Source organism: Ascaphus truei, chromosome 1 (assembly GCF_040206685.1).
Source record: "Ascaphus truei isolate aAscTru1 chromosome 1, aAscTru1.hap1, whole genome shotgun sequence".
In the NCBI taxonomy this organism is placed as follows: domain Eukaryota; kingdom Metazoa; phylum Chordata; class Amphibia; order Anura; family Ascaphidae; genus Ascaphus; species Ascaphus truei.
Window position 1 is genome coordinate 397809656 of NC_134483.1, and position 18972 is coordinate 397828627.

Sequence of the window (18972 nt, forward strand, 5' to 3'; positions counted from 1 at the left end):
TATGCTTATAAGGGTTCCATGTACAAATGGATTTGAGGCAAAAGGTGACACTGCTCATTTGCATGTCATTTCACAGAATCCCTTGCTGCAGTGGAAGCACTGTATGCTAGGAGATAATGGTGAAAAGCAGGATTGCAGGCCTATCTGAGACATGTGAATGTACTCACAAGTGATATTTTTATTTGACACACACACACACACACACACACACTTATCATATGCTCCAATATTGATTAGCACTTTTCAGAACCAGGATTTCCCAAGAGGCTCTTCCCCACACAAAATAGGAGTATTAAAAGCTAATCATGCCATAGGCATGTGCTCACTAAACTGCATTTACGGTTTCAAGTTTGCCCTTTCCCACACTCACAAGAATGCTGTGTATATGTATTTATTACTGTTATAGCTGTGCTCATTTTGCTGCCCTGTGTCAGGTGTAATGTACGGAGTAATTTACAAATGTCCATAAACAGATCTCTGAGAAGCTGGAAAGGTTAATGCTTGTTTAAAAGACAACCTGTACATGGGCGCTTCGTCAATGGCTGGGAATTGGGGATTTGGTCGATTATTTTTTAAGATTTTACGAAACTAGAGTATTTTTCTATAAAATTAAAAGGTGCAGTACCACAGTCAGCCAGATTAATTTTCTGGCGCCCTAGAACGGCGAAGTGATTTGTCAACCAAGTGTTTTCTTTAAAGGTATTCCACCCTTTCCTGATCAGAGAACCAACAGAGATAAGGGGGGGTGGGGAAGTGCGGCTTGGGCTGTACAAACATTCACTGATCATCCAAAAGGGAGCAGCAAGAGGAAACCAAAGCCCTCCCAAGTCTAGCTTCAAAAAAATACATTTTAAATACTTTTTATAGATGTCAGATTTGGGTAACAAATGACCCACACGAGACCCCATAAACAGGTCACTGGAATTAGTTCACTTTGGTCCTAGAAGGGACTGTACCTTTAAGCCTCCCAGATTATTAACTCTTTCAGCGGGGATATCATTGTGTCTCCCTTATTCTACCACGAACAATAATTACACGACACAAACTTGCTATAAAATACAAAATCTTTAGTGAGCGTCATTCATCGTTTTCTACAATTTGAATTTGATGGACGCTAGGTCTATAAGAACTCGTCAAAACGGCGCCACTGGTATATGGCTGCAACAGTCCTGCACAAGTGGACAGTTCCTAATTAGTGTGCGGAGAGAGAAGAGTCAGATGTTTTCTTCTTAGAGGTGAAACGGTCCCAGAACATGCAGTCTTATTCCAGGAAAACCATCACAGTCAACAACAACACAGCTTATTTTTGCTTGTATTTTCGCTCATGCTCTTTATAGCCAGTTAGTGTGAGGAGCCAAAAGGAGTTTAGAGATGCAATCCAAGTGCTACCACCATGAAAGCAGCATATTCAACAACGCAGAGGGGAAAACAGCTCTGAGTCATTTTTAATGTAGTCTACCAATAGCATTTTCCAACTTGGATATGTTCCCTACCAATTAAGGAATGTTAGTGACGACCGTTTTACAAGCACAGTCTAACATAATTGTGCACTCAAAGTCCCGGCAATTTGCAACTCCAGAAAACATGCAGCTGCTTCTTCAAACGGCTCATTCATTTTGCTCCTTAGCTCCCTTGGTACTGAAACATTGCTAATCCTACAGCCCAACCCAACACCCTGGCAGGTCAACTAGAAGATGAGAGTAGGACTGGGACTGAGTCACTGATTGAGCCACTTTTGCTGAAGCAGGGATATCCTGAAAACCTGGCCTGTCGGTGGACTTTGAGGACTGGAGCAGGCCATCCTTGGAATAGGTTACCTGACATCTAATGTAAAAATATATACTCAGGTCAATATGCTTATTAACTCCTTATATATTTACCATATAATTTAAACAATCCCTATCAGACAAGATGGAACATTATCGTTTTGACGATCACACATGGATTATTGATGACTAATGGCTAAAACAGTGCCTCATAACACCACTGTGAGTTGGATGAGATGGTCAGGGAGTACATTTCTGATGTGAACAAACTTCATACACTGAATAAGAGCGTCACATTTGTTTGGTACTGCACATGATATAGATACACACACACACACACACACACACACACACACACACACACACACACACACACACACACACACACTTCCAAGTTACAGGTCTTGGTATCCCATGAAGTATTGTTTTGTCTTCATTAAAAGACTAGTGTAGCCACAGTCATTTTTATGTACATTTCTTGCAACAACAAAAGAGAGGGAAAAAAAGTAACCTTTTGCTATTTAGACACCATAAAATAAAAACCTGCATACAGAAATGAAGTGCTAGGGGTGTTGAAAGAATAGTTAAAATGTTTTTCTTGATTCTTTTATGGAGCCAATTATATAAATATGATCATCCCTTGGTCGATCCACTGCTGGATGAAGGCCTCCCCAAGGCACTGCTGTTGCAAGCCTCTTCTCCACGTTGCGCAATCAAATTTTCGGACTTCATACTCCGGTCTTACTTTTGGTTGTCTTCTTGGTCTTTTAATTCCTCTTGGAATCCAGTAGAGTAGCATCTTTGTCAATGATAATTTCTTGCGATATTGTGTAAGATGAAGCTATTGAATTATTGTCACATTTCGGGTCCACGTTTCACATCCATACGTGAGCATAGGCAGAATACAGAAAACTTTACTCGAGACACAGAGGACGATTCCCATGAAATATGGTCTTGTTTCTTTCCAAATACACACTATACACCGAAGGCTGGAGCCTTCTCACACAGAAAAAGGGCCTGTGGGAGCCCAACTGTCACAAACACGCTCACCAAAAACAAGCGTGTGGCAGTGTGATGTTTGTGATTGGGACATATATGTTCATAGTGCGTGTATCTTGTCTGCGTATGTGGGTGGTATGTGCATCTTGTGTGCACACGTGTGTTTTTGGTAAGCGTGTTCGTGACAGTTGCGCTCTCACAGTTCCTTTTTCTGTGTGAGAAGGCTCCCAGCCGTCAGTGTACAGTGTTTATTTAAGCCGGCATGTGCTTGACTATTCACTACCCCTGTATTTGCAGGCTTCCCGGATCTGTATCCAGTGGCCTATGTTGATTATAGGCAGGACCATATTTGGGCATGTCGCCATAGGTCTCGGGATCCTTAGTGCTCAGGTAATTACATTTCGCTACCTGTGCTGTGTGCAGAAACTCGGACATTGAGCGCCCCGCCATTAAGTAGAATCCTGTCCCTTCACGCCTTTTGTTTTCCTCAGACTTTGCGGCTGCTCCCTGAGAGCCAGAACCGTATACCCACTACCCCAATTCAGAGTTTTTCCGTCCCAGTGTTTGTGATTTGTTGAGGAGTTGCTGGCAGTACAGTGGTCGGTTTCTAGATCCTGTACAGTGCGTTAGTCTCGGTGTTTGAGACCAACGTGGACTTCACTTTACTTCTGTGCAGGTCTCGGAGGACATGGAGAGCCAGCTAGTTTCGGCAGCGCCCTCCACTTGGCGAACTAAGAGTTTTCCCCATATCCCAGTCTTGGTTAAGTTTTGCTTGTACCTGTTGTACTATGTTTGTTTGCTGTTGGCTCCGGCTAAATAAACTCCAGTTTATTATTTATTATATTATTTATATACTACGTATGTAGTGTGTGATGTTTGTGATTGGGACATGTATGCTCATGCTGCGTATATCTTGTCTGTGTGTGCGTCGTATGTGCATCCTGTGTGTACATGTGTGTTTTTGGTGAGCGTGTTTGTGACAGAACACAAGCAGATTAGCACACTTTATTGCACCAGTTGGTATGTTACAATGGGTGCAGTAACACGTTAGTCCGGCTTTAACTCTCTTGCCAAACTAAAAATGTGTGTTACATTTGTACATACAAATATATAATCACTGCGCTTCTCCATGTAAAGAGCATGCAGCTAGTGAAGAAACTGGCCATACAAATGTGAAAAACAGAAAGTGAATCCCTGCGCTTCTCCCAAAGGGATAGCAATCAATGGGGAATATAAATATATGTATGGTGTAAATACCTATAAGAAAAAAGGAGACTTTTGGTATACATCCTTTGATCAAATAATGCCAAGCCTGCTAACCACGTCAAGGTAAGTCTCTATAGCAGGTCCCTATGCTAAATGCATACTAGTGTTATGTGAAATAAGACCAGAAGGGGTTAAAATATCAAAGCATATGCTTATATAACCTAGTGCAATTAAAAACTGGTATATACCAGTAGATATTCACATGTAAGTGAAGTGAAATAAGGGGACCTTGCTAGGAGATTATATACCTAGAAGAGGAGGGGCTGGCCTGCCACAAACTGCTCAATAAGCAGTTGCAGGGGATTGGCTAAATATATTCAATTACACCATAGTAGTGTTGCCCTCTAGGAGCGTGCTGCTGTGTAATTGAATATATTTAGCCAATCCCCTGCAACTGCTTAGGTCGTATTTTCGGGTCTCGGTGGAACCTTTTTCAAGGCAATAATAGCACTAGTAGTAGGAGCTGATCCGGCTTAGGCTGCGTCATCACTGGCGCTGACCGCGCTCATGCTTGAGTGGTGACGTCACCAACTCTCCAAGCATGAGTGCAGGTGTCCTGCGAATATTGCGAGCGCGCGGAGGGGGGGGGGGTTGTGTGCATGGGGGGCCTATTGAGCGTGCTTCAAACACTTTTTTATTTACTTCCCAAGCGCCAAGCTTGGGAGAGCGTACGTGCCTGTGCATGAGCGCGCGCCGCGTGAGCGGGGACGTGAGAATTTAGACATATTCCAAAGTTCGGGGAAACAGTTTCAGGCGAGGAGAATCCTGCTTGTGCAGCCAACACAACATAAACTAACAATTTCTTCAAGGTGCAGGTCTCCTCTATAACAGAGATAAAGTAGAGCTCTACACAGTTCATAATGAAGTTCTCCATTTAATGTGACAGCCAAGATCAGTGGAAAGACAACGTTTCAGGTCCTGTATAGACCTTTCATCTGACCTACTTTGTATCTTCCTTAGAGGAGACCTGCACTTAGAAGAAATCCCATGCATTTAGAGCAAGCTGAAGCGATTTTTCAGCTCTAATTGAAATTCTCTGCTGCTGTTCTTCAGGTTATGGATGTTGATTGTTTTTGTCTTCTTTTTAATCAAGTTTTCTTTTAACTTCGCATCCAGATGTAACTTGCAGCAAACCAATTGGTGATCATTCCTTGTGTCAAAATGGTTGAGGACTCTGCAGTCTTCAAATCACGTGTTTTTTGTTAGTTAGAATATAGTCAATTTAATCCTTGACACACACACCGCGCACACCCCCCACCCACCCCGCCCTCCCCCCTCTCCCCCCGTCATTTCCCCATCCTTAGGCTACGCTTATAGTGCCGGCAACGTGACGGTCGCTGGAAAATCAAATATAGATGACTTCCAGCAATCGCGACCAATCCGTCGCGTCGCGCTTACTATAAGCGCACGCAACGACGGCAATGCATTTGTTTTGCCGCGACACTGTCGCCGTCACTATAAGCGCAGCCTTATTCATAACAGCATCTTCATCTTAACTTTCCTATGCATGTTTAAAGCAGTAAACCTCCAATGCGGAACAACTGTACCATTGCTGCTTATTTCCTTGAGAAATCAATATGGCCAGATCAGCCTCCACTGAACCCATAGCAAGTTGCAATGACCTCAGGGAACGAACTCTCAGGACCTCTGATTGTATGAGCCCAGCAAGGTGTTTTTTTTTTTGTTTTAGTTACACCAGCAAACAGAGGATGTTATGGTTTCCCAGATAATGTCCTTTCTGAGTTTAGATAAACTAAATTCAGCTCCTAAGAACACCCTGTTCAGATTATGCATAAAAAATGAAAATGAATGTTTGGCAGATTGCTTTAGGGAAGGTCCATTTGGGTAAATGCTGACAAGCACTGGGTCTGCCGATGCTTTACTGCTTAAAGGAGACGTGCCCCCACTCCGTGCCGTGACTGTGCCCCCACTCCGTACCGTGACTGTGCCCCCACTCCGTGCCGTGACTGTGCCCCCACTCCGTGCCGTGACTGTGCCCCCACTCCGTGCCGTGACTGTGCCCCCACTCCGTACCGTGACTGTGCCCCCACTCCGTGCCGTGACTGTGCCCCCACTCCGTGCCGTGACTGGGCCCCCTCCCCGTGACGTGACTGGGCCCCCTCCCCGTGACTGTGCCCCCTCTCCGTGACTGTGCCCCCTCTCCGTGACTGTGCCCCCTCCCCGTGACTGGGCCCCCTCTCCGTGACTGGGCCCCCTCTCCGTGACTGGGCCCCCTCTCCGTGACTGGGCCCCCTCTCCGTGACTGGGCCCCCTCTCCGTGACTGGGCCCCCTCTCCGTGACTGGGCCCCCTCTCTGTGACTGTGCCATGCCGTGCCCCCTCTCCGTGACGTGCCCCCTCTCCGTGACTGGGCCCCCTCCCCGTGCCGTGCCCCCTCTCCGTGACTGGGCCCCCTCTCCGTGCCGTGCCCCCTCTCCGTGCCGTGCCCCCTCTCCGTGCAGTGCCCCCTCCCCGTGCCGTGCCCCCTCCCCGTGCCGTGCCCCCTCCCCGTGCCGTGCCCCCTCCCCGTGACGTGCCCCCTCCCCGTGACGTGCCCCCTCCCCGTGACGTGCCCCCTCCCCGTGACGTGCCCCCTCTCCATGCCATGACGTGTCCCCTCTCCGTGACTGTGCCCCCTCTCCATGCCGTGTCCCCTCTCCGTGACTGTGCCCCCTCTCCATGCTGTGACTGTGCCCCCTCTCCATGCTGTGACTGTGCCCCCTCTCCATGCTGTGACTGTGCCCCCTCTCCATGCTGTGACTGTGCCCCCTCTCCGTGCCATGATGTGCCCCCTCTCCGTGCCATGCCGTGCCCCCTCTCCGTGCCATGACGTGCCCCCTCTCCGTGCCATGCCGTGCCCCCTCCATGATGTGACTGTGCCCCCTCTCCATGCTGTGACTGTGCCCCCTCTCCGTGCCATGCCGTGCCCCCTCTCCATGATGTGACTGTGCCCCCTCTCCGTGACTGTGCCACCATTCCAAAAAAATAAATAAATAAGGATTTCCTCAATGTTTACAGGAAAGAGCTGTGTTCCAGCTTTGAGTAATCGGAAAACCATATAAACACTGATGTAATCTCAACAACAACAAAAAAGACTCCATTTAAAAGTTATTTTAAAAAGCTAAAGGGAGCAAAAGCAAATGATCACAACCATCGTATGAGTGGAAGACTGTGCCAGGTAAAGGGGAGGGGGGAGGGAACGGAAACTTGCCAAATTACTCACAACCCACACACTGCTTTTAATTACAACCACTGATTATATATAATTTTGTGTCCTAGCAAACGCAATTCTTTTCTGTTCTTTTCTTTTTAATTGCAGGAAAAAAAACAACAGAAATAAAAAGTAGTATTAAATGAGCACCTCTGCTTATATTTATCCATTATTATCTGTATCATTCGTATTAACACTCAAGACTAACTTTGGAAATCCATGTGAAGCTTCACATGCCTAATACGGGCTGCCAACTATTTGTATTACATACATACAGTACATATGCAGCATTAGCAAGCTCAAACCCCAAGCCCACTGCAGCATTATCTCTCTGTGAATGTCAATTGGATTGCTAAATAGTGATCTAAAGCAGGGGTGCTCAAGTCCTTAAGCTTCCCCCCAACAGGGCAGGTTTTTAGGATATCCCAGATTCAGCACAGGTGGATCAGAGGCTCAGTCAAAGACTGTACTGAAGCAGGGACTGATTAAGCCACATCTGCTGAAGCTGCGATATCCTGAAAACCTGACCTGTTTGGGGGCGGGGGGGTTGAGGACTAGAGTTCAGCACCCCTGACCTAAAGTATACAACAAAAGACAAAACTGCCCCAATGCTACATCCAATAGGGACACATTATTTAGTTCATCACAATCTGTTTGTTCTCTGTTTTGTTCTTAGAAGTATGGGGCATACAGTTAAATCATTTGGCCAAAACAGCTCAAGCCTGCACCCATGTCACAAAATTACGCCTCAGCAGGTCCTGGACTATCAGAATAACACATATATAAAACTTCCACTTTGAGGGTCATTCCATTTGTCTAAAGCAAGGGGTCTCCAACTCAGTACTCACGGGCCACCAAACAGGCCAGGTTTTATGGATATCCCCGATTCAGCACAGGTGGCTCAATAATTGGCTCAGTCAGACTGAGCCACTTGTGCTGAAGCAGGGATATCCATAAAACCTGGCCTGTTTAGTGGCCCGTGAGGACTGACTTCGACACTCCCGGTCTAAAGAAACCCACTACGACAGGATATGTATTTAGCACACTAGGTGTCTGCCGGCCCTTTAAGTCGCCCTCCAACGATGAACACTATTGTTGTGATGCCCTTGACCCCCAGCTTTCCTTGTTCCCTGCGCATTCAAACCAACAGGTGGCGGGAGGATGACGTACCTCAGCTGGTGCTCTCGAAGGTTGGACAGTGCTTCCATTCCGTGGAGGTAAGAATAAACTATCTCCAGGTCCTGCCAAGGAGAGAGACATGACATGGTTAGGATTAGGCAGCTTTCAGTAATAATACCAGGCGGCTTAGCATCACAGCAAGTCATTTAAGCCCTATAGCTGCTACAGGTACCAGGAACGTAGCCGTTCCCCTTACTCTTACGTATAGGAAGCAGGGAGGGGGAGGCGGGTCTCTGGAGCTGAACCATTCATTTCAGCTCCCAGAAATCCGTGCTTCCTGAGATACTTACCGGAGAAAGTACTGACCCTTCCAGGGGAAACAAAATGGAGCTTTAAATCTGTTATGTGATGTGGGCCAATATGAAGCAGCAACGACATCTATCGCTGATTCCTATTGGCCCACGTGACACAGGGGGGGGTTCAAAACCTGTATTAAGTATGGACACACTTTCTCCGGTAAGTAACTCTGGGGGGAGGGACAAGAAAGAAAGGCTGCTTTAAATTGCTGCAGGATACAATCGTCAGCAAAAGGGTTTAATGATAAATGTTACAGCAGTAAGCAGCAGATCATGCAATGTGAAGCCGAACAGGAGCTTCTGGCTCCAGTTTGCCATCACAAGAACGGCAAAAGCTTTTTAGCCCAAAACTATGACATTTCTAGAAGCCCGATACACACACACACACAGTGTACATTTGGTTTCAATATTTCTATAGTCCTATATCAACAGGCAGATCTATTTCATATCGTACATCCACTGCCAAGTTCCCAATGGAGAAGGACTCACAGAAAAAAAGGGACATGACAATGATGCCTAGAAGAACGTGGACAGTTTATAGCCCTGTCCCCTTACTTGAACCCAGATACTTTATCATAATACCTTCTGGGACAGTCCGCGTGAAAACATTGATTTTAGCGACTGCTGCTTCAAGGACCAGCAAATGATCGTTAAAACAGAAGACGTGGACAAAAGATCTGCATTGGGAAGTAATAGACTGGTTGAGATGCTGTGCAATCTGCTTGGAATATCTTTTTAAATACACCACGGTAGTGAGCACGCAGCATTACTATAGAACAGAGGCATAAGCAATATCATCATCATCATCATCATCATCATCATCAATCACAAACCAGCTTGTGATAGACACAAGGTGCCATCTTAATCAGGTACGTCATTGCAAAGGAAAATCAACTGGCTTATTAAAAACTTACATTTTTAAAATTGTATTTATTTTTGCTATTATACATATTAGCGCAGTATGAACATGCATGCCCACTGCAATGGCTCATCTAACATAGCGCTTTCTCTGTCACCATTTCATGTGCCTGCTGTCTGAGGATTTAGACTAGGAGTGGCCAACTCCAATCCTCAAGAGACACCAGCAGGTCAAGTTTTAAGGATATCCCTGCTTCGTTGACTAAGCCACTGATTGAGCCACATGTGCTGATGCAAGGATATCCTTAAAACCTGACCTGTTGATGGCCCTTGGAGGACTGGAGCTGGCAAACCCATGATTTGGACCAATGCACCATCACTGAGCTCTTTGCACTGGTGTAAAGTCTAGGAGCCCTACAATTTTATTAGGTCTCGAGCAAGCACACTAAGCCAATCTGACCTCTCTTAACACAAGACAACTGTGATCTCTTTAATTATACTGAGCTTCTCTCAGCTACTCTGCAGCCAATGGAAGAGAGATCACGGGTGTACCCTGCGATGTGGGTGTGTGAAAGGGGTGCCAGTAGCCCAAAAATACCCAAATCAATGGCCGCAGCATGTTTGTACGTCAACAATAATAGATTGCTAAAGAAACAAATGACACCGCAAAGTCACTTGTACTGTATGAATATATTTTCTGCACAGAAATATGCAAAAGTTTACTTTTAGAACATGTCCACCACTAAGGGTACAAGTTCCTCGAGCAGTGGAGTTAAAATGCAGAGCTAGATTTGTTATTGTCGGCTTACATACTGTCAGTAAGGAATTGACGCTCGTTATCTTTATTTTGGTACTCTGCATTCTGTAGATGACAATAACCAGCCTGAGCTGAAAAGGTCAGGATTGGGAAGTAAGAAACTGTTATTGCCAACATTTCTTTAGTTGAATAAATAACAGTACGCCGCCGTTATCGACGGGGGAATAAAATCGCATGGAAAAACATGGCTTTAACGCAGCTTTTAATAACTTGATGAAACACCCTACAGAATAGATATTCTGCAGAGTAACATTCCAGATGGATAGGGGAGTTTTCTGTCCACTAAGCATTAGGCAACCAGCCAAGAGGGGCGGGGGGGGTGTGGGGGGGAAGAACACTATGCATTAAAAAAGTAAATACACACGTAGCAAGTTCTATTATACGTCTGTTTGATAAATTGCTGTCTTATCAGACATTAAGTAAGACAAGTACGTTTCTCCAGAGAAGTGGACAGTTGAAACAAATGATCCTTCTACTTCTCCATGCACCGAGCTACTGGAATACCAGGGCACATAATACCGGCATTCCTGGACACTCAATGTTTCATTCCAAATTCTGGTGACATGCACGTTTGAGCCCATCAATATCGGGGCGAGGGATCGTGCACCTGGTTTGTTTAATGTGTTGGAATAGAAAATACCAACAAAAAAATGTCCCTTTATTTATACATTTGATCACCCTTTTCATCTACCCACTCTATGTCTTTCTGCAATCTGCCACCACATATCTCCATGTACGTCCTGCTGTATGAGAATGAAGAAAATAAAGAGTTGTTGCCAAATATTAAACAAAAATGACATTTCCAATTAATACAATCTGCTTCGTCGCAGTCCACTCTGTACCCTGCACAAACGGTTACCTTGGGGAAACTATCCGATTTATTAATCCGTTTACGCTTTCTGCTGGTACTTAATGCAGCGTTTCATTCACAAACCTATGTGAGTTTTTTTTTTTTTTTTAATAAATCAGTTGCCTAGCATTAGATACCATTTACTGCATTTCTCCTTTATCCCCCCACTCTTTTTGCCTTTTTTTGATGTATTAAGCTTCCTTGGGTTGCCATCTGCATGCGATGGAGAGCAGGATCCTTGCCGATCAATCACGGGAGAATGGATCGATCGGCAGCTTAGATAATTGCGTTGCCATAAATGTAAGGAACAGCTGCATTACAAAACATACACACACACAAAAAAAAAAAAACGGCAGGAGGAAACGTAGCTTTAATGCACAAAAGAAGCCAATGTGCTTCATCGACACATCATTCTGAGCCCAACAGGGATTCCATAGCAGACTGACATTTATATTATATGTACCGATTGTGTAATACAGGTCATCTAAATATTTACAAAAAGAGACAGGAAAGCCCAAAGCTACATCCAATATGGCAAAAATACACAGTGAAATACCTATATTTTCTCTTGAAAAGGGGTCATTTAGTTAAACCCTGTGGCCAAAGCATTATAAGCCTACAAGCCATATCAAGGCATGACCAAATTTGCAGGTCGTAACACTACCGGATTCAAATTCTCATTTACCTCTATATTTGGAGGGAGAATGATCACATTGGATCTGTCCAAACCCAGTAACATGAAAAAGACCTGCTAACTTGGAAAGTGGGGAGGGGCGAGCTTAAACCCTGGGGGGAAGGGCCACTAACCTCCAAACCGCAGAGAACAAGTGGAAAAAGTTAATAAATACACAGAATCCCAGAAAGCTCCAGAAGACCCGAAACGTAATATGTAATTATATAGTAAATAACTTTTGGCATATCTGTAAATGATTATACAAATCTGCATTTTAGTGCTCAGGGACAGATTTGGGGTTAACTGCAATAATCCCTCCACTGGGGAAACCAAAATCAAGAACCAAGCAAAGGAGGTGTTTATCAGACCTCAAAATTAAGCTGTCGATGGGAACCGAAGAATGAATGTACATATTTGATAGAATACATCCAATAATAATAATAGCATGTTCTTGTATAGCGCTGCTTGTTCTACGTAGCTCTTTACAGAGACATTTTGCAGACACAGTCCCTGCCCCGTGGAGCTTACAATCTATGTTTTTGGTGCCTGAGGCACAGGGAGATAAAGTGACTTGCCCAAGGTCACAAGGAGCCGACACCGGGAATTAAACCAGGTTCCCCTGCTTTAAACTCAGTACCAGTCAGTCACTGAGCCACTCCTTCTCCCTAATGGTTTCTTTAGCAATTCTTCTCCATTCAATTGGCTTCCCATAGCCATTGAAGTTATAAAAAAAAAACTGATGTGAAATAGTTGGATATGCCAAAATCAATATTAACATTATTAGAATTATTAATATTATTAGCATTGGCATAAAAAGAAAGTGAGTATAACAGCATTGAGGGGTTCTTAACCTAGAAGAGAAGCTCTATTTTGTCTTTATAAATGTAGCATCTCTGTGCAGAAAGATATAGCTCACAGGCCGTTATTGTCCTGGATGACTTCGCTAGGGTAGAACATTATTTCTAGGTTGCCAGGGGCAACGCTGGCAGGATCATGCAGGCAAGAAACCTGCAGTGAGTTCTAACTCTATTACACTCCCTGAGCTATGACACCATCACACACTGAAGGGACAGACATCTACTAACAGGGGAGACACAGGAAGCCATGCAAATCAAAATTCCTGTCTGCTCAACCACACAACTTGGAGAGAATACATATAGCCAAGCTAAGTGTCCTTTCTATGGGATACATTATGTTAGTGAGGCAGAGAAGGGAGGCAAATAGCACCTTATCCGTGGTCCAACCACAACGCACTTAGGCTGAGTTTATAGTGCAGGCTACATTGACGGCGACACGACCGGTGACGTCACCCGTGGCAAAAGTTGTAATTGAGTTTTTGCGATGACACACACACACACACACACACACACACACACACTTCTAGCTGCTGACCCCGAATACCAAAAGCTGATGCTCTTTAATCCCACTGCAGAAATTCACTAACACACGGATACACACGCACACCATTTGGTGCACACATTTTAGCACCGACACCCAGACACATACCCAAATACATAGGGGTTTATTCATTAAACTTCGATAGTGCACACAGAAATGCCCTGCACTTCAATGGGAATTTCAGTGTGATTGTGCATCAATAGGCACAGTTTAATAAAACCCACAATACAGTCTAAACAGAGTTATTCCGACATACAGTATACAATGACGTATACAAATTTGCACATGCTCCCTTACACATGTACAAAGACACACACATGCTTATATTTATATACTGCTGACAGGTTTCTTTCCCTTTACTTATGCGGGTGTTACTATATATCTATATCCATACAAATACACTCGCACGCGGAGAGTTGATATTGGCAGCCAGCGAGTAGGGCTGCCAGCTGCGGCAGAAGAGGACTGAAGACATGGCTACGGAGCTATATGCTATATGGTGGAAGACCGGGGAATTCGGCTGCACGCGCCGCCAGCCTCGCAGGCGCACGTGCAGCGCAGGCAGCGGGGCCGAAGCATTTCATGCTGAGAGATTATGGGGAAAGACAGGGTTGCAGACATGACCACATTCACATCTCAGACAGAAGTGGTCTCTTTACTTGATGAAGATAGAAGCAAGATAATGGCCAGCAAGGGTGTGTGACAAGGAGACACCATGTCACCAAAGCTTTTCACAGCAACACTTGAAGAATTGCTCAAGACATTTAATTCGGAAGAAAAAGGGAATAAAAATCAACGGGGAATAGGTCAGTCACCTACGATTTGCAGGGTTTACATTTGCCATAAATTCAGAATACCTCCGTCAACACATCAAAGAACGTGCAGAGGCAAGTAAGGAGATGGGCCTCCATATGACTCCAGCAAGACAAGCGTGATGTTCCACAAATTGATGACTCCTTTGGAATGAAAACAATAGGACAATGAAGATGTGCTGGTCTAATTTCTTCTAAATGGGCTCAATCCTTCGAGGGAACCTTCCACTCTGATGCAAAACCAAACGGTTTGACCAGTGTATCCTATCCGTGCTCCTGTATGGATGTGAAACTTGGACCCTACATACAAAGCCAATTCAGAGGCTTCAAAAAAACTCAAAAGAAGTATGGTGAGACGTACAGTATGCTGGGTATTATCTGAAGAGACAGGAAAAAGAATGAATGGGTTTGAAATCAAACAAAAGTCTGTGACATCATCACAAGGGTGAAGAAATTAAAATGGCCTTGGGCCAGTCATATCGGAAGAAATTACCATCGTTGGACAAAGATGGTACTTGCCTGGATTCCAAGGGCCTTCAAAAAATGGGTTGGAGCAACATGGAGGAGAGAGGCCTGCAACAGCAGTAAGTGGAAGACCCCAAAGTTCGTGAAAATGCCACCCTAATCTTATTAATGATTCAAAAGTTTGAAGCACAGGGGAAAAAAAAAAAAGAAAATGGTGTTTGGGCAACTAAACAGAATCACCCAAAACGTATATCAGTTGCAAATCAGGTATATCCTTAGTTGCTTATTCAAATGTAAACTTTTCTGTACAACACAGAACATTTGAAGCATTAGTACCTCCCAAAGAATGGTAACAATGAGCGCAACGGGGGGGAGGTCACTTGTGCCCAGATTTTGGTTTTAAAGCAGAGGCGCAGTGAAATTGCTGTCTCAGCCTTGACAAAGCACGCTCAGCGAAACGTATGTCGGGATGTGATGTCATCACGTCAAAGGGGCGGTCTCAGTGCTCGTGATCGGAGCACGACCGCTTCTACTAGCTCTCCGTTTGTAGCTATGCTAATGCACTAATGTGCATCATTGATTTTAATCCAAGTAGTACCCACTGCTTTAAGGTATAGACTACACAAGCACCTTGTATTTGCTAGATGGTGCATCGCTATTAAGCGCAACTAGCAGGGCTACTGAACACGGTCAGATACATTTTTTTACCGTCTCCATCTCAGGACACAATATTTACACAGGCACTACTTGTGCAATGTTATACCAGCTTCTGATCCTACCTACCTGTGCTTATTAGTCCTTTGTGACTTGAGGCTAATCGTGTCTAGGCTAGCACGCTACCTTATTCGTGTACTGTACGCACCAAGCTGTACGGGCAGGCAGACCCACTAGCTTACTTCTGTCACAGTGAGCTTGTCTGTTGTAGCACTTATACCTATATGTGCTAAACGAACGTACACAGTGATCCTACCACTGGTCAGACCGAGATTTCAGATCTGTCATACTAAAAGACTGTACCTTAATCCAGACCACACATGTGCATACTTTAGACACTGTATATTTCCCACTCAGTGTTCTACTACACTGACTAGCCCTAGATACTACAGGTCAGCCGTTTCACTCTGGAATGTGAATGGCCCATTCAGAGTATTAGTGTTGTTCTCACCACTCACTCAGTGACCATCCCACACTGACCTCAGGATTGAGGCAGGATACATATAGCTGTCATTACCAATACAGTATTGAACTGGCACTATCATCCCTCCTGTGAGGGCAGTATATTGGTAATATCTATTGCTGTATCCGACTGGCTTTTAATAATTCGCTGTCATATTGGCTTCGTTAGAGTCACATTATCCTGACTCTTTAGCGGTCTATTTTATTTGAGTTATTACTCCTAATAAAGTGTTTTCAATTATACACTCCTCACCCATCACACATTCACACTACCATATTCTCCACTACTGTACCTGTGATCTCAAGTGACTTGGTGCTCTCCTTTGGGGTCCTGTTTCTCTGTGTTGCTTAAACAGAATCACCCAAAACGTAGAACAGTTGCAAATCAGTATATCCTTAGTTGCTTATTCAATGTAAACTTTTCTGTACAACACAGAACATTTGAAGCATTAGTACCTCCCAAAGAATGGTCAGTAACAATGAGCGCACCAGGGGGGGGAGGTCACTTGTGCCCAGATTTTGGTTTTAAAAGCAGAGGCGCAGTGAAATTGCTGCTTTGCGTTCAGAATGGTCTGGAAAGGGTGGCAGTCCTGTGTGCTTAGCTTTTTCTTGCTGTAATGTAGCCATGTAACAGATCTTTGTGCGGTTTCATGTCATGTTTTCCTTCTGGTTTTTATTATGTGGCAATGAAGAGAAATCAGCCTCCACATGCATAGAGTTTTGACTGAAAGGCGTACAGCTGACATTTTCCCCACAGAAGTCAATAGGATTCAGATTAAATGATGAATGCTTATTTTATCATTTTTAAAATGATTTGAATAATTAACAAAAAAACAGGCTGATGAATATTTTTTTTTTTACAAGTACTTCAATGTGATATGTACTTTTTTTACCTGCTACGCGAGACAGGTTGATGGGATGGTGCCTTTTTACCTAATTCCAACACATGTAAGTATTTTTAAACTATTTGTTAAGTTATTATATAAACAATGTGTGCTGAGCCGGGAGGGGTTTGATTTCCTTAGCTACTTTTTTTTGTCAACACACAGATCCCCAACAAGCTCATAGAAATCCCAAACATTACCACATAATATTTTTTATATATATATATATATATATATATATATATATATATATATATATCCATCCAGAGGAGTGCTAGTGGGCGTGGCTAAATGTATACAACAAAAAACAAACAAAGATGCCCAAAGCTACTTCCAATGTGACAAAAATTACACAGTGCAATACCTATATATTCTCTTGAAAAAGGGTCATTTAGTTTAACCCTTTGGCCAAAGCGTCTTAAGCCTGCTGCCACTTTCAAGGCATGACCGTAGCAGGTCCTAACACTTCCTGGGTTAAAATTCTTATTTACCTGTATAATTACAGGAAGAATGATCACATTGGATCTGTCGTAACCCAGCAAAATGAAACTGACCTGCCAACTTGGAAAGTGGGGAGGGGCGAGCTTAAACCTTGGGGGGGAGGGGCCACTAACCTCCCAAAAACAGCTGAGACCAGCTGCACATAGTTAATTAACATACAGATTCCCAACAAGCTCTGAGAAACCCCAAACATTACCACATAATATATATGTATACAAGTGTCCAAAGGAGTGCTAGTGGGCGTGGCTAAATCTGTACAACAGGTTTAAGCTCGCCCCTCCCCACTTTCCAAGTTGGCAGGTCAGTTTCATTTGGCTGGGTTACGACAGATCCAATGCGGAGCATTCTTCCTGTAATTATACAGGTAAATAAGAATTTTAACCCAGGGAGTGTTAGGACCTGCTACGGTCATGCCTTGAAAGTGGCAGCAGGCTTAAGATGCTTTGGCCAAAGGGTTAAACTAAATGACCCTTTTTCAAGAGAATATATAGGTATTGCACTGTGTAATTGTTGTCACATTGGAAGTAGCTTTGGGCATCTTTGTTTGTTTTTTGTTGTATACTTTGTTTGTCTGATGTCCTGTGTGGCCAGAGCCTCCCTCTCTCCTCTTCCCCTCATCTTTGTGGGTTCTCAGAAAGAAACAGGGTGGGATCAGGTTAAATAAAACACTTTCCTCATTCAGACACCCCTTAAGAAATTCAAATATGTACAAATTTAAATTTTAATGAATTTCAAAAATGAAAGATTCAAAATATTTGCTATCAGCATGGTTAGATGTGTTTCGGGACGCCAATCACGGTTACATTCTCTACAACAGGTTTGCAGGCTGCCTACAAGAGATTGCACCTGTTGCACAGTTTTTGCCTTCGTATGCCACGCAGAAAAGGTGTTTGCATTGCCCCCCTCCCATACTATTCCAATTCTGAGGCAACACACTGCTAAATGTCCTTTCAATACTGAAAGACCAGCGCCAAAGCGGCACAAGTCTTCCGGAGATCACCGCCACCTGATGGCTTGGGGTAGCGATCACAAGTTGGAGGCCAGGCCCTTTGTGATGCAAACGGAACAGGTTATGTTGCACAGGTTAATGTAGGTTAATTAAGGTTGTGATACCTTAATGGGGACTTTCCAAGTGTCTCCTTCAAATGCACCATAAGGCTATTGGCCTGTGAAACTATAACAGTCACAAATACGTCAGCGTTAAATCACGGTGTTGTTCCATACCATACAATAAATATGTACACCCAAATAGACCACCAGTAAGAGACCGCTCTTTGTAAGCCTTGAAGTGGGTGTGGCAGGGTTCAATTGCCCAAAAAAGCAGAGGTGCAAACCCACGGGTAAATAAACGTGTGACATGCTCGCGCTTTCCTAGCAGCGCTCCCCCATCTCATTAGGTAGTACTGTACATGGTGTTCTGATAAAAAATAAAAAGGGACACTTTTTCAAAAGAAACAATTTATTCCCCCCTAGGAAAACATTGAACAATGTACCTATGACAACATTTCTTCCAACAGAGCAGAAATGCCAGGCTCACGGGAGCAGGGAAACAGCTCGCTGCAGGGCATTAGCCTTTCTCCGATCGCTCCTATGGCTAGCGCTGGGTGACCTTTAACACAGAGAGTTAATAGGAAGGAGTTCTCCTGGGATGTGAGCTGTGTGCTTATGGTCTAATCCAATACTGCCAGCAGTGTCTAGCACTCACCCGTCCAATTACTGAAAAGGTTAATGACTTCTGACTAGAAGGGAGGGGAGGTGGGGGGGGGAAGCAGCAAAAATGCAAGTAATACCCTTTTTGACAAAAGAATGCATTTGAAACACT

General features: G+C 44.2%; 1 protein-coding gene across 1 annotated transcript in view; it reads right to left on the reverse strand.

Moving 5' to 3' along the window:
- Positions 1-18972, reverse strand: part of RAPGEF2 (Rap guanine nucleotide exchange factor 2) — a 319916-nt gene that overhangs the window by 228275 nt on the left and 72669 nt on the right. Inside the window, 1 exon segment of the mRNA XM_075612336.1 lies at positions 8412-8482. Within this exon segment, the coding sequence (XP_075468451.1) occupies positions 8412-8482 (71 nt within the window).